At 36.3% G+C, this 13734-nt stretch overlaps 1 protein-coding gene across 1 annotated transcript; it reads right to left on the bottom strand.

Annotated features, from left to right (window-relative positions):
- Positions 1-680: 680 nt before the first annotated feature.
- On the bottom strand, positions 681-7372 carry LOC118902468 (dol-P-Glc:Glc(2)Man(9)GlcNAc(2)-PP-Dol alpha-1,2-glucosyltransferase). Its single transcript, XM_036866816.1, has 3 exons — positions 7065-7372; positions 5671-5868; positions 681-3987 (listed from the first exon to the last, which is right to left on the bottom strand). Exons 1-3 carry the CDS (start codon positions 7362-7364, stop codon positions 2932-2934), a joined length of 1554 nt encoding a protein of 517 aa, XP_036722711.1. The 5' UTR covers positions 7365-7372; the 3' UTR covers positions 681-2931.
- Between the last annotated feature and the right edge of the window lie 6362 nt (positions 7373-13734).

Here is a 13734-nt window from a genome sequence, read left to right as displayed (position 1 = left end):
TGCTCTCTAACCTAATGAACTTGAATTGATTTCTTTATAGAAATATTTTACTTGAAAGTGAGCCTAAAATAATAGTCCACTATTTAGAGGGTACAGATAAAATTTGAGTATCTCTTTTCTTCTCCTTTCCTGGTCGTCAGACAATTATAAAGAAAAAAAATGTCAAGCCCAGTGGCGGTTGAATTCAAACTAGAAATACACTACATTATTTATTTATTAGAAATAAACTGAATTAAGCCATTTTTATTAAGGTACGTTGTGACAGGCTAATCACATTCCTGAAATAACTTTAAGAAGAAGGAGGAAGAGACCAGAAAGCTAACATAATTTCTCTTGCCAAAATGACATGCTATGCTTAAACTGAGGAATGACTGTATCATTATTTCCAAATAATTTACATACATAGATGCATTAGAAAAGATTTCTACGTATCCACTAAAAGAAAATATAAATAATATGTGAGGAAACACAACACATTGGAACCTTCCTAATGCTATATAAAGATAATACTCTTTATCTACAGAATTTCATATAAGGTAGAAAAAGTTCAAAAAGATGTATTACTGGGCCTAAAAAACTTATGGACCAAATCTTTTTGTGATATTCTTTAAAATAACCCCATTTACAGACTTCAATAACAATAACTGCAAGGCCCCACAGGGTCTCTAGCTTATCAATACTTGTTTTTTTTTTTGTTTTAAGAATTACCTTCTAATCAAGAAATTCAGTTAAGTCTAATTTAAAAAAAAAATAATGTCAAACGTATCTATTTGGTAACTCTTGAAAAATATTCAAAACACATATAACTTCAGGATGTTTCTAAAAGCAGCTCTGTAGAGCATCTTTTAATTCACAGCATTCCAAAAGATCTCTTAAAAGGGCAGGGACTCAACACTTAAAAATGAATTAGAACAATGGTTCCTTTAATCCATGGAGTAGAATAGTTTCCTCCTTCTTGCCAGACTAGAGAGAAAAAGTTTTTTTTTTTTTGTCTCAGAAATATGCCTAAAAAACAAAAGCCTTGCACCAATGGTATCAGATAAGAAGTTTGTTTTTCCTAAATTGCACATTTTGGGGAGAATTTTGACTTCATATCTCCATTATAAAATAATTATTTGAGTGTGCTTTCTTGTCTAATTTAAAAAAAGTTTCAGTAAAAACATTTGTCCTACAGTCACTGTTATAACTAAAGAGTCAATCTGCTTCCTAAGCACTAAACAGAGTACAGCTTGGCTCCAAAGAGTGTGTACAACCAAAGACTTTGCATTTATTACTCAAGACTACACTTGTATTTTTACCTGTGCATAATTTTATATTTGCAAATGAACAGTACCTTCCAAATCCACTCATTATTTAAAACCCAGAGAAAGCATAATCCAACACTTAAGACAGTTCATACAGTTACTGAAAAGTTTACAAATGTAAAACTGGATTAAAGAATGAATTCTAGTCACAGTTCTAAGTTTACATGTCAACGTTAGCATATCCAAATAATACTTCTCTGTAAGGTAATGACAACCCAATGAATGTACTCCAAATAGCAGACACAGAATCCAAAATTAATCCCCCCAAATCCTACCCAAGCATTTGTTCCCTAATCTACAAAATAAGACTAGATCAAATAATTTCTAAACTTCCTTTAAATTCTAATGTTTTTTGGATAATGGAATCAAATACCAGTTACTTTTAGTTTTATAATTATGTGACCCTGCAAATCACTTGTTTTTAACCTATCTGAAAATATGCAATTTTATTTAAACTATCTCAGCAAAAAATTATTTCCTACAAATTTTATGAAATTTATTGTAAAATCTCCTTTGGTAACTTTGGTGGGTTGAAAAGTGCCCCACAAAAGGATAGGTCAACTTGGAACCTGTAAATATGACCTTATATGGAAAAAGAGTCTTTGTAGACATAATTAAGTTAAAGATCTGGATACGCAATTATCCTGGATTAGGATGGGCCCTAAATCCAAAGACCTTGTCCTTGTAAGAGAAAGAGGATGAGAGGAAGGCCATGTGAAGACAAAGGCAGATACTGGAGTGATACATCTATAAACCAACGAACACCACGGACTGCAGAAGGTAGGAGAGAAGCATGGAATGGATTCTCTTTTACAGCCTCCAAAAGCAACTAACATTGATGACATCTTAATTTTAGGCTTCTAGCCCCCAGAATTCTGAAATTTTTTTTAAGCCACCAAATTTGTGGTAATTTGTTATGGCAGCCAAAGGAAACTGATAGAGTAGCGTATTTCAGAAAGAAAATCCCTTCTAAAAGGTATTATCATCAACACAATTTATCTTTGCCCATGATCTATTTCATATTAGGAACAGTGAAAGGACTTCATCATTTCTAGATTTTTAACAAAAATCAACAACTTGATTCCTAGATAAACACAGAAGAGCCTCTATTTTATAACATTTGCTATCTATGTGAGTCTATTTTACCCTATGATTGAAATTATATTTACTAAAATGTTAAATTTTCAATCAATAATATTACCTAATCATTTGTAAATATTTTTCAAAGACTTTGCTACTTTTTCTGAAGAGAATTAATAAATAAACTTGTATACAAAAAAGTTTCCAAGCTTTCTGAGTGGCCAACAGTATCAAAGAAATATCATGAGATAGCTATGAATAATTTTACTTTCCCATCATTATTCAGGCTTATGGAGCAAGTCTTAAACTTTTCTCACTTCTTTATCATTTAACTTCCTTGGGTCATATATATATATATATATATATACATATTTCACATATATATATATTTAAAATACATATTTCTGATATTTAAAGCACAAAAAATCTGATGTGATCTGCGGATCACCATGGTGCCTAAAAGAAATTTCAAAATTTCTACTTAGTTTTCATTATGGAAATAGTCTAAATAATAAGTCTATTTTTAGAGTTCAAGATATTTCTGATATTACCACATAAACCTCTGAATGTCCTGACTATTTGGCCACTGAAAAGTCTTATTCAGAAAGATATAAAAAGTTAGGAAATTCACAACTGCATAGCAACCCAGCTCACAAACAAGTCTGGATGTAGGTGGCAGAGGTATGTTAAGCCTATAAATAACATAGGGTAAAATGAAGTAACGAAATTCTAGCAGTTTCTGAGGTACTATAACGGTGAATAAGCATATGAAAAACATTAAATTCCAGAATACCGACTTTGATTTCAATGAGTCAGCGATACTCCAACCAGCAAATATATAAACTGGAACCAACAAATATTTCACAATTTCAAATCTTTGAAAAACTCTTTTCCACACATAGAATGTATAATGTCTATTATCTGCTAGCAAGTATTTATGAGCGTAAGTAAATTTCCAAACTAAAAATATGGAGACTAAAGTAATCACAAAAAACTGAATTCTCCGTTTCCAAACTAAGCAAAGAAAAGACCTGATTTTCTTAAGAGACAGTAGGTGAGGAAAGGAAAAAAAGAGAGTAAAAGAGAAAAAGTAGAATAGCTGAGGAAAGTGTAGGCAGGCTTCATGACTACTCCGGTCACCAATAACAATTCCACCATTAACTACCACAAAAGCACAAAACAGAAACATTAGAAGGATGTAGGGCCAAGTCAAAAGGAAAAGCATACTCAAGTTCTTAAAGGACATGGAATAAGCCAAAAGGAACTGAAGAATTTTCCTGAATTCTGAAAATGGTCCTTTAATAGAGGGAAGCCTCTCTTCTTTCTTCTTTTGTAGCTCGGTTTTCCAAGCTTCAGTAAACTTTTGTGCAATGACGTTTCCTGCACAGAAGATAGCCCAGACGATATTTGTTTGACGAAACATGAAGCCACAAAATCCAAGCAAGGCTGAAGTTTTATGATTTCCATAAAGACACATCAAGTAGGCAAAAAGAGTAAAAAACATGGATCCTGCTTCTGTATAATAAAGGAAGTTAAAAAAATAGAGTGTGGGAAATACTGCTAATGTTAATGTTGACAAGATTCTCTGGATACTTGAGGCAGCCTACAAGAAGAGAAAACACAGTTCACAATAAAACAAATAGGCTGTTTCTGCTGAGCTAATGAACTAAAAAACAAAAAACTGCCTGAGTCTTATTTTAAAAATATTATTCAACATTAATGTTATTTCTGGCTTTGCAAAAACACAGTATGTATTTATAAGGGCACTTTCTGATACTTTTTAGTTACACCTAGCAGTTTGGAAACCAGTAAGACAATACATGTGTGTGTCAAAGCCTAAAATACTTTGAATCATTCAACAAATAGTTAAGGAGTTATTGCGTGCAAGACAATGACCTCAGTTCTATGGGGAACATGGAGACAAATGGGACACAGTGCAGGTGGTTCCATTTCAGTGAGCTTATCTTCGTGCCTTCCATAAGCATTCACTTAGCCATCATCATCAATTTCTTTTAAAGATATCCCTTCAAAACTGTGCACTAGAGAGAATATAAATATGTATATAACATTTATACCACCATACACAATGATCTTATTATTTTATGATGAAATTACAGGGATCTTCCTGAAAATAGTGGGCCTAGTCTAAAGTTTTAAACATCTTCTTTTGGGCTGATAGTCTCAGGCAGAATTTGAAAGTATTCTTATCTCCTTGAATTCTATCATCCAGTTAATCTAAATCATCAAGCCAGACCATGCCATTACCTTGATTAAAATTAAGGGCTGTCCATCACCTATTAGATAAAGTTTAAAATGCTTTCCATGACATAAAAAGATATTCGTGACTTCTCCCCTACCTTCTTCTACAGTCTTCTGCAGCCTCACGTCCCTGTACTTTATAACCTTATAATTCCAAATAGCAATTCCCTGCATCTTGTTGTTCAATGCCTTTCTACTTTTGCTTATGCTGTTAATCCTGTCAGGATTCATTCCCATCCTACAGTCCTATCTGTCATCAAGATTCAGCTCAGGTACCATCTTCTCTGTGAAGCCTTACCCAATGCCACCCACACCTCTCCCTCCCAGTCAGGGTGCAACAAGTGCTCCTCTGCTCCTTCTCTGTATCCTCATAGCGTTTTATAGCTATTGCTCTCTCATAATTTACACTATTGAAATCATCCCTTTAAGTTAAAAGTAACTATTATAATTAATATTTATTGATTCCTTACTATATACCAGGCAATATTCTAAGCACCTTCCATTTATTAAGCTCTTCTACTCTTCAGAACAGTCCTGTGAGGTAGAGTCTATATTTTTCTCATTTAACAGATGAAAACAAGGAGTCACTAAGGGGTAACCTGCAAAGTAACACAATTAGTAAGTGGATAGAATTCAAACCCAGGTAATCCACCTCCAAGGTCTGCATTCTTAAATCATAAAAAATTGCTTGGTAATGTCTGTTTCCCCTAATGAAGATATAAGTTTTATAAGAAAAAGATTGTGTCATTTACCTCTGTAATCTCAGTGCTTAGCATACTGAGATATTTACTGAACTGGTTTAATTCATGAAAATTTATAGATTTTATAAATAAATAAGAGTAATTCAAGTATTTAAACACAAATATCTTCTAAAATGGGGGTAGGGGACTTGCTTTATCTTTACAAAAGATACACAAATATTAAATGTTAAATACATTTTTCACCAAATTTCATAAAACAAATTCACCATAATTGTGGAATTGACTGTACATAAACTTAAATATAATAAATTATTTTGAAAACAAACCTTGTGCCTGGGTTGCACCTTGCGGAGAAGCAAATATAGTAAATAGAAGTTGCCAACACTGAAGAGAAGATTAACAAATCTGAGCATTCCAATAGAGCAGACAACGTGTTCCGACCATCCAAAGATCCAACTGGCAGGTTTGACCACTCCAACTGACAGCAGGTATAAGCCAGGTAATGTAGTAATCATGGGGTCCCACTTAAAAAAAAAAGGTCAACAATAAAGCAAAAGCAAGAGGCAATACTGATAGGACTGACACAGAGATGTCATCTTTACCAATAATCAGGCATTTTGGGAAGTTATCCTAAGTCACAGTTAAATGAGCAAATCAGATGCCTCCTCTAAAGAAAAGTTTATCTTATGTTTTGTCCCTGTACCTGCTTTGTGATTGTTAAGGTACAAGCAACCAGTAGACAACAACTTAAACTCAGTTTCTATTTTCCAAGATATACTCTTTGGAGGGCCTGTAATTTGCTGATTGAATTGCAAATGCTCCAGTTTTAAAAAGCCTGGAATCATCCGCTGGAACTCTGATAGATTTGGAGAAAAAAATGTTTAAAGAGATTAAAGCACAGGATCCATAATGACAACTACAATGTAGAGAGCCATGAATTGTGCTAAATCCTCTGTATATAATCCTGCAACAAGCCCTACAGTAGATACTATTTTACTGTCATTTTCAGATGAGTAACCTGAAACTCAGAAAATTTCCAAGCGGCATGACTAGTAGATAACAGTGCCAAGATTTAAAATCAGGTCTTTCTCTAACTATAGACTTTATATTTCTAACCACTACTCTACAATGACTTCACCAGAAGAGAAGGATAATGTGTCTGTTTTTGTATCCATATCTACACATCTATGTAGCCAAATATATACTCAAACATGCTGGCACTTCACTGGTTGCCAGTTTATCCAGTTAACAAAGGTTGCTAAAAACACCAAGGATGGGGTTAATGTAACTTGTCACTTCTTAGTAGCTGAAGATTCCCCCCTCCCCCTCCTATCCGACTCCCAAAATACACAGTGAGATGCTTGACAGGTGAGCTAAAGTGAAATTTTCTAACATTTCCTAGGAGCAGTCCAATGCCTCTAATCCCGGGATTGGCAAAGAAAAACTAGGATAGCTTTCATCATTAGCCAAAAAGAGGGGCAGTAACTCAGTTCCCCATTAGTTAATCTCCCAGAGCTTTTCTTGCTAGGAGACAGATCTGCTCTTTATTCATTCATTTAGCAAATATTTTACAGATCTCAGAGACAGGAACGAAAGATTACCCAGTTCCTTTCCTGTTTGGAGTGGAGGGAGCTAAGGATAAAGGTAGGAGAAATTAGAACTGGGGCCAGCTCTTCCCTTTCTAGCCTGTTCGAGGGTGCAGACAGGTTGGGGACCCCACCTGCGAGAGGGAGAAATGGCCCTCACAGTAGCGCTGTGCCTGCGGCAGGTGGAAGATCTCGTCCATGTAGGGCTCTCGCAGCGCCCGGCTGAAAGCAGAGAAAAGGAAGCAGGACACTAAAAAGGTACAGCTCAGGGCTGCCGAGAAATAGTAACCCTCCAGCTGCGCCATTCCTGCCCGCATTGCCAAGAATCTAGTCCTGGAAAATATGTGCGGGATTCTCAAGTCCCCAAAGTCGAGCTTGACATTCGGGCTCGAAATGGGCGCGCAAGAAGGGACTGGCCGGAGGGAACTGAGCATAGCCGGAAGGCAAAGGATGCTGGGAAGAGCGGACCCTGAACTTCCGGAAGGGTCGGGTCACTGTTTTCCGAGAGAGGAGTTTAGGTAACGCACCGGACCGTTGCCCTGTCAATCACGTTGCGCAGGGCGCACTGAGTGGTCAGAGCAGCCGGAAGGGGCAGACCTCGGGGGATCTGAGGGCGCTGGAGTTCCGCAGCTTGTTGCTTTGAAATGAAAGCAGCTGCTTATCCTGAAGGTCTTTGTTGGCTTTTTTCCTGCTGTTCCCATTTCTTACCAGAAGGTGGCAGCATTTTCCCACGTTTGCAATCCCCAAGCTCTAAAAATTTACACATTCCCCCGCCCAGGTTATTTTTTTCTCTCAAGTGATCTGAATTACTAAACAGTCAGTTCCAAGGCATTTGATTTCATCAACTTTGGAGGGTGGGAGGGGGAGCGTTGGTTGCGGAAGTTTCAGATTAAAACTTGAAGGTCCAGAGAGACCCTTTACTGCTGAATGAACTTCACTAAGTCATTTTTAGATTAAAAGAGCTCTTTCAAAATGTCGGTACTCTGAACGAGGATTTATTTACATCATCACTCATAGTGCATTCGAATAGGCAGATCACAGTACTCTACGGGAGTTGGGGAAAGCAGTACTTTAGAAATTGGGGTGTTTTAGTTAAGGAAGGCGTCTCTGTGCCTGTAAGTTTGATTGTTCTTAACGTCTCTATTGCAGCGTTCTGTTTTTCCTACTAAATAATAAGCACGAGCATCTTAATGGGTGGCACTATGTATCATTTATATTTGTAGTCCCCAGAATGGCTTTCACATATTAGACATTTAAATTCGAAGACTTTTATAGTTTGCGTTGACTTCACACAATTCCAGTATTGGGGGTTGGAGGCTGGAGGTGAGAGAAAGTATTTGAAGAATGCTGGAGATAAATTATGTTTTGTAATTTTACCTTGTGCTAGCAGGCAATGTTTTGTAGAAAAATGATCTCTTGGATAACCTCAATCGCTGTTGTCTTTGGTGGGAATAAATAAAAAATGAGTCAGGATATTTTTAGAGTTGCAAACCTCAGGGTTTTCAGTTCAACTCTTTCTCTGGGTCAAAGCTAATTCACACTCTCCAATTTAAGCAACTTTCTCAAATTAAACTGACTGCCTCTCTATTCAGTCTCTGCAATTTCCTTATTAATAAGAGGGGTATGAAGTGAATATGTGGTGGGATAAGAACATGTAAAAACCACTGGAATAAAATCATGTCAGGATCCTACTGTGATACATAGTTTTGTTTTCCCTATTCTCTCCCATTTTATTATTTAGTCCATGCTGTACTTAATCTATTTGAAATCATGTTCAGATGATCTAGGCTTCAAGAGGTTGATATGATCTACAAGTAACTGACTCCAGAACCCATGACTTTCTCAATTATGATATACATACTGTAGGGGCAGAAAGATATCTTTTTCCTGTACTGTTGTTACTGAACTCAGGTCCGGCTGCTTGCAGCCCCCAAGTCAATAATTGAGAGAGAAAGAAATGCTGCTAGAAAGGAAAGCTGTTTTTAATCAGAATGGTGGCAGTCTGGGGAAATGGTGGCCTCAGTGTCCCCCCAAAAGAATCTCCAAAGATTCTGCTTGGCCATTAAAGTTTTTAGAGGGAAAAAAGGAAGTAATCTCTTTTATCATTGAGATAGGGGGTCAGAGTCATCGCCATCCCCCACTGTGTGCAGGTTAAGGTGCAGGCTTGTCGACTTCTTGTGATTTTTCTTTAAATGCTATCTTGTTCACACAGTTTGTTCATGAGTTTACTAAAAGGGAAGCTAGGGAAGAGAGCTGGTCATCTGTTAATTACTTATTCTTCATTTCCACTTCTTTGATCTACGGAAAGAACCAAAATCTTAGCAAGGTACTGTGTGATCAAAAGACTTTAAAGGTGTGCTAGAGCCAGAGATGAGTAAAACATGGGGGTGCCTGCTTTATAGTTAGTGTCAAGACAAAAGGGGCCTCCTGCAGAGAGCTCCTTGCTGCCAAAAGCTGCTTACACTTTTCTAAGTTCTCAACTGGGACATCTGTAACAAAAGACAGATTGAGAAGAAAAAAGCATACAAATTTATTTAATATAAGTTTTATGTGATATGGGAGCCTTCATAAGGAAGTGAAGATCTCAAAGAATGGTTTAAACCTGAACATTTTTGTGCTAGACTTGATGGAGAGCAGAAAATCATGGAAGGATATGATAGGGCAAAGAATATGAGGTAAGTGTATTAAACTGAAGGAAACAGCAATGCCAGCTCATTCAGATTCCTCTGTGTCCCTTTGATAGGGACAGAGTAAAGGGACAAAGTGGGTGATTAAATAGTTAATCCCACTAGGGGATCATAAGTAGAGAAAAAAGTATTTGATACCCCTGTAAGTTAATGATCACTCGAGAAAGCAGGTTTGCTTAGCAACAAAACCATGCAACAGAAATATGACACATGCCCCCCAAATAATAAAACAACGGTGGCATTAGACTTATATTCTGCCCAGTGAGTTCAATAAGTTAATGATTCCTAGTACATGCTCCTCCGGGCAAACTAAAAACAAAAATATAAGGAAAGGGTGACGTTATACTGAAACCTGAGATGATTTACCATTTTTAGTGTATGTTACTGCCTTTTTGTTCATTTCCATTGTGCCAGGACAGTCCTGGCTTGACCATGTAGGGACAAGAAAACTCCCCCATCTGACGTGGAGAAGGAACTGATGATGGAAGCGTGACACCTACTCAAGAATGAGAAAGGAGGTGGTCTTTTCCCCCGCCTCACTTTTCCTTTGATTACAAAACTAGTTCACTACGTTCTTGGGTCGTGGCACCCTCTCCCCTGCCCACTTGTAAGCCTCACAAGTGTCCTATTCTAATAAATCACTTCTTATTTATCACTTTACCTCTTGCTGAATTCTTTCTGTGCTGAGACATAAAGAACTGGAGTTCCTCAGAGTCCCCCGAGGTGCATTTCTGCAGTTTCACCTTCGTCTTCAGAAATAACGATGCTTCTTTCTTCTGGGTATAGGAAGGTCACCTCTCATGTGAGGGTTTTATGACCTACTTCAGGGGAAGGTAAGAATGTCCTTCCTAGGTTTTATGATCTGCTTCATTGGAAGGTCAGATAGTCCTTCCTGCACATCTATTTCTCAAATTCCTTACACTTGAAATATTCAATATGCCAAAGTGCCACATTTTGGACTAGTGTGTCCTGGTCCCCTGTCAATACCTGAAAGACTACTGACCTTCCCTCGAAATAGTGGACAGTTTTTGAAGGTAGTAGAACAAGGCCAGCCATTCATGCCATGCGTTTCTCTCTGTAATGATTGCCACCAAGATCTTACATTAAATATCTGATCCCTATACATATCTCATACATCCCTTTAAGATAATTGGAAAGTTTTAAGGAAATAAGGGGTTTAGAAGTGTTAGTTTCATTAATAATTTACTTGCCTTCATTTTACAGAAGCTGAAGTTAAAATAAGTGGTTTACCTGAAATCATGTAGGAAGTTAGTGGCAGAGCCATGAAATTAGAACATCAGATCAAAAGTAATAGAATAATATCATAGACTTATGGCTTAAAATAATCTTCAATTTAAACTGAACTGAATGTTTCATTATTACCAATAACCTTTTATTTACATTCTATTCCTTTGTGTTTCCATTCACCAAGTCAAAAATACAGGTTTCATTTTTTAAAAAATTTCCATGGTGAAGACTAATTGCATCAAAATCTGCTAAGGAACTTTGTGAAAAACTAGATTCCAGGGTACTATCTCACACCACTAAATAGTAATTTTCACATAATAATCATCAGTGAAAAACATATTACTTAAGAATGCTAAGAAACACTAAAGGCCCAATAGAAGTCTTCATAGAATACTCCACTAGTTTGTTGGTGAATTACTTTTACTGTCTGCAAATTGATGACGTTGTTGTCACTTGTCTACTTTGGGATTATGACATCTCTCATAACCTATTTTTTTTTTTAATAAATTTATTTATTTATTTATTTATTTTTGGCTGTGTTGGGTCTTCATTTCTGTGTGAGGGCTTTCTCTAGTTGCGGCAAGTGGGGGCCACTCTTCATCGCGGTGCACGGACCTTTCACTGTCCTGGCCTCTCTTGTTGCGGGGCACAGGCTCCAGACTCACAGGCTCAGTAGTTGTGGCTCACGGACTTAGTTGCTCCACGGCATGTGGGATCTTCCCAGACCAGGGCTCGAACCCGTGTCCCCTGCATTGGCAGGCAGATTCTCAACCACTGCGTCACCAGGGAAGCCCTCTCATAACCTATTAATGCTTTTCCAAGGTCTGCCACTAAATCAAGACCTCACATTAACATAGCCATTTCTAGGGATTTTAATGAAGTAAGTTATGTTTTAGTAGATCTACATTTTAAAACTGATCACCATTAATATTCACCTTATGTTCTCCATTTTCCATAAGTCTTTATTTTGTGAAAAAGAGTCATCATTAGAATGTGTGGTCCTATCATCATAGATCCTCAATTAAACTTTTTATTTTGTCTTTGTCTTGAACAACATATAACAAGTTATGGCAAAATGGGCAATTTCTTTTGGAGTTCTAAGGATAGGTAGTGTGTACAAGAAATAAATCTTTATTGGTTTAAGCTATTAAGATTTTGCATTTATTACTGCCATAAAAATTCCCTAACAGTGAGTTTCCCCAAATGTTGTAATTCTGATAACTGAGAAATTTGTGTAAGTACTATCACTTTGAAGTGATATTCCAAGTACTATCCTTCTTCTTATTGAGAAGGATAGTACTTTTCCACTTTCTACTGAACTAAAATACTGACCACTTGATAGTCACAGTGATGGTTTACTCACTTTTTGGTGCCAATTTGTTCTAGCTATAGCTGTACCTTGGGCCAAAATCATAGACGATAACTTCCAAAATGCAAGTATCCTTGAGGTTAATCTCAACATTCCAATTTAAAAAAATGTTTAAAATTCATCAATTAATTCATCAATTAATTAAAAAGAAAACACACACAAAATTTTGATACTAAAGCTTTAGCCAATATTTTAGCTCTTTACTGAAAATATCTTGGAGATAAGTTGTAAGGTGACCAATCTTCCTGGCTTGCTGGAGACTTCCTAGTTTTAGCTTTGCAAGTTATGGGAAATCCTCTAGTCTCAGACAAACAGGGTTGAGTCATCTTCTGGAAAGTTATACCACACAACCCAAAGCAAAACTTCCTAAATATTCCTTATAATACTGGTTCTTAAAGTGTGGTCTCTGGGCCAGCAGCATAGCATCACCTGGGAACCTGTTAGAAGTGCAAATTATTAAGCCCTGTCTTAGAATTACTTAAACAGAAGCTCTGGGGAGTGGAGCCAGGCAATCTGTGTTTTAATATTAATTTAATAATCAATTTATGATTCTCTTAAATTCCCAGGTGAACTTGATGTACATTAAAGTTTGAGAACACTGCAGTCCTCTCCTCTACATTGTCCTTGCTTTTCTGTCCACACATACTGCATCATCCCCTCTCTAGGATTTTTTCTTTGTATTTTTTCATCTTTTTTTTCTCATGGAGAAAATTTTGGCCTCTCCAATTCTTCACGTCCAGGATTCCCCCTACGAAAAACACAATGCTCATTGCCAAGCAACATAGAGACTCCTTACTCCTCAGCAGTTGGAGTGAAGAAATTTAAATATTTACAATTTAATATTTTTCTATCATATATATTCATACTCAGAAACATCTAGTTTTTATTTTTTAAAAATCTCTATGTGAAGGGGAACTGTCTCTTGTGAAAAAGTGAGTAGCTGGAACAATTGTCCTACAGATTTTGATGCCAGTTAAATGAGAAACATTCCAAGGAAAAGAAATTTCACAAAGGCCTTTGCCCATAAACTATATATAATTTAAGGTCATCATAAATTAATTATTAAATGAATTGGGCTATTATATCAATAAAATTGCAGTACCATTAAATCAACCAAAGTGAAAAGTTAGAAAGTAAGACATTCACTTAATTTATAGTATTAAACTTTTAATAAACACAATAATATGATCTTACTAATTTTAAAATTTCAGAGTTTGGACTGAGATTTATGATACAATTGTTGTTACTGAAGAGATGCTCATCCAACTTAATGTGAAATATTGAAGCGGGTTTCAGTTTGCTTATTGGTTTTAGATTAGAGCGAGAGAAAGGCATGAGGTCACCCTTATGCTGACCATTTGATGCCCTGCACCAATTGGTAGTTTGGCATATGTTCAATATATTATTCCTCAATTATTTGCATAATATTAATTTAGTGAGAACAGAAAAATCTGAAATTTCATTAAGAAAATTTAAATACAGAAATGCTCATTTAATTCA

The sequence above is a fragment of the Balaenoptera musculus genome, chromosome 10 (assembly GCF_009873245.2).
Source record: "Balaenoptera musculus isolate JJ_BM4_2016_0621 chromosome 10, mBalMus1.pri.v3, whole genome shotgun sequence".
Taxonomy (NCBI): Eukaryota; Metazoa; Chordata; class Mammalia; order Artiodactyla; family Balaenopteridae; genus Balaenoptera; species Balaenoptera musculus.
The sequence above is the reverse complement of the archived record's forward strand: the minus strand, read 5'-3'. Positions and strand labels throughout refer to the sequence as shown.

What these genes read in the sequence shown, in the direction of transcription:
- LOC118902468 (XM_036866816.1), bottom strand. Translation starts at nt 7,364, where the DNA reads ATGCTCAGTTCCCTCCGGCCAGTCCCTTCTTGCGCGCCCATTTCGAGC. An exon ending in GCCATTTCTCCCTCTCGCAG is followed by an intron (nt 5,869 to 7,064) that starts GTGGGGTCCCCA and finishes TTTTTTTTTAAG; the next exon opens with TGGGACCCCATGATTACTAC. An exon ending in AGGTGCAACCCAGGCACAAG is followed by an intron (nt 3,988 to 5,670) that starts GTTTGTTTTCAA and finishes CTCTTCTTGTAG; the next exon opens with GCTGCCTCAAGTATCCAGAG.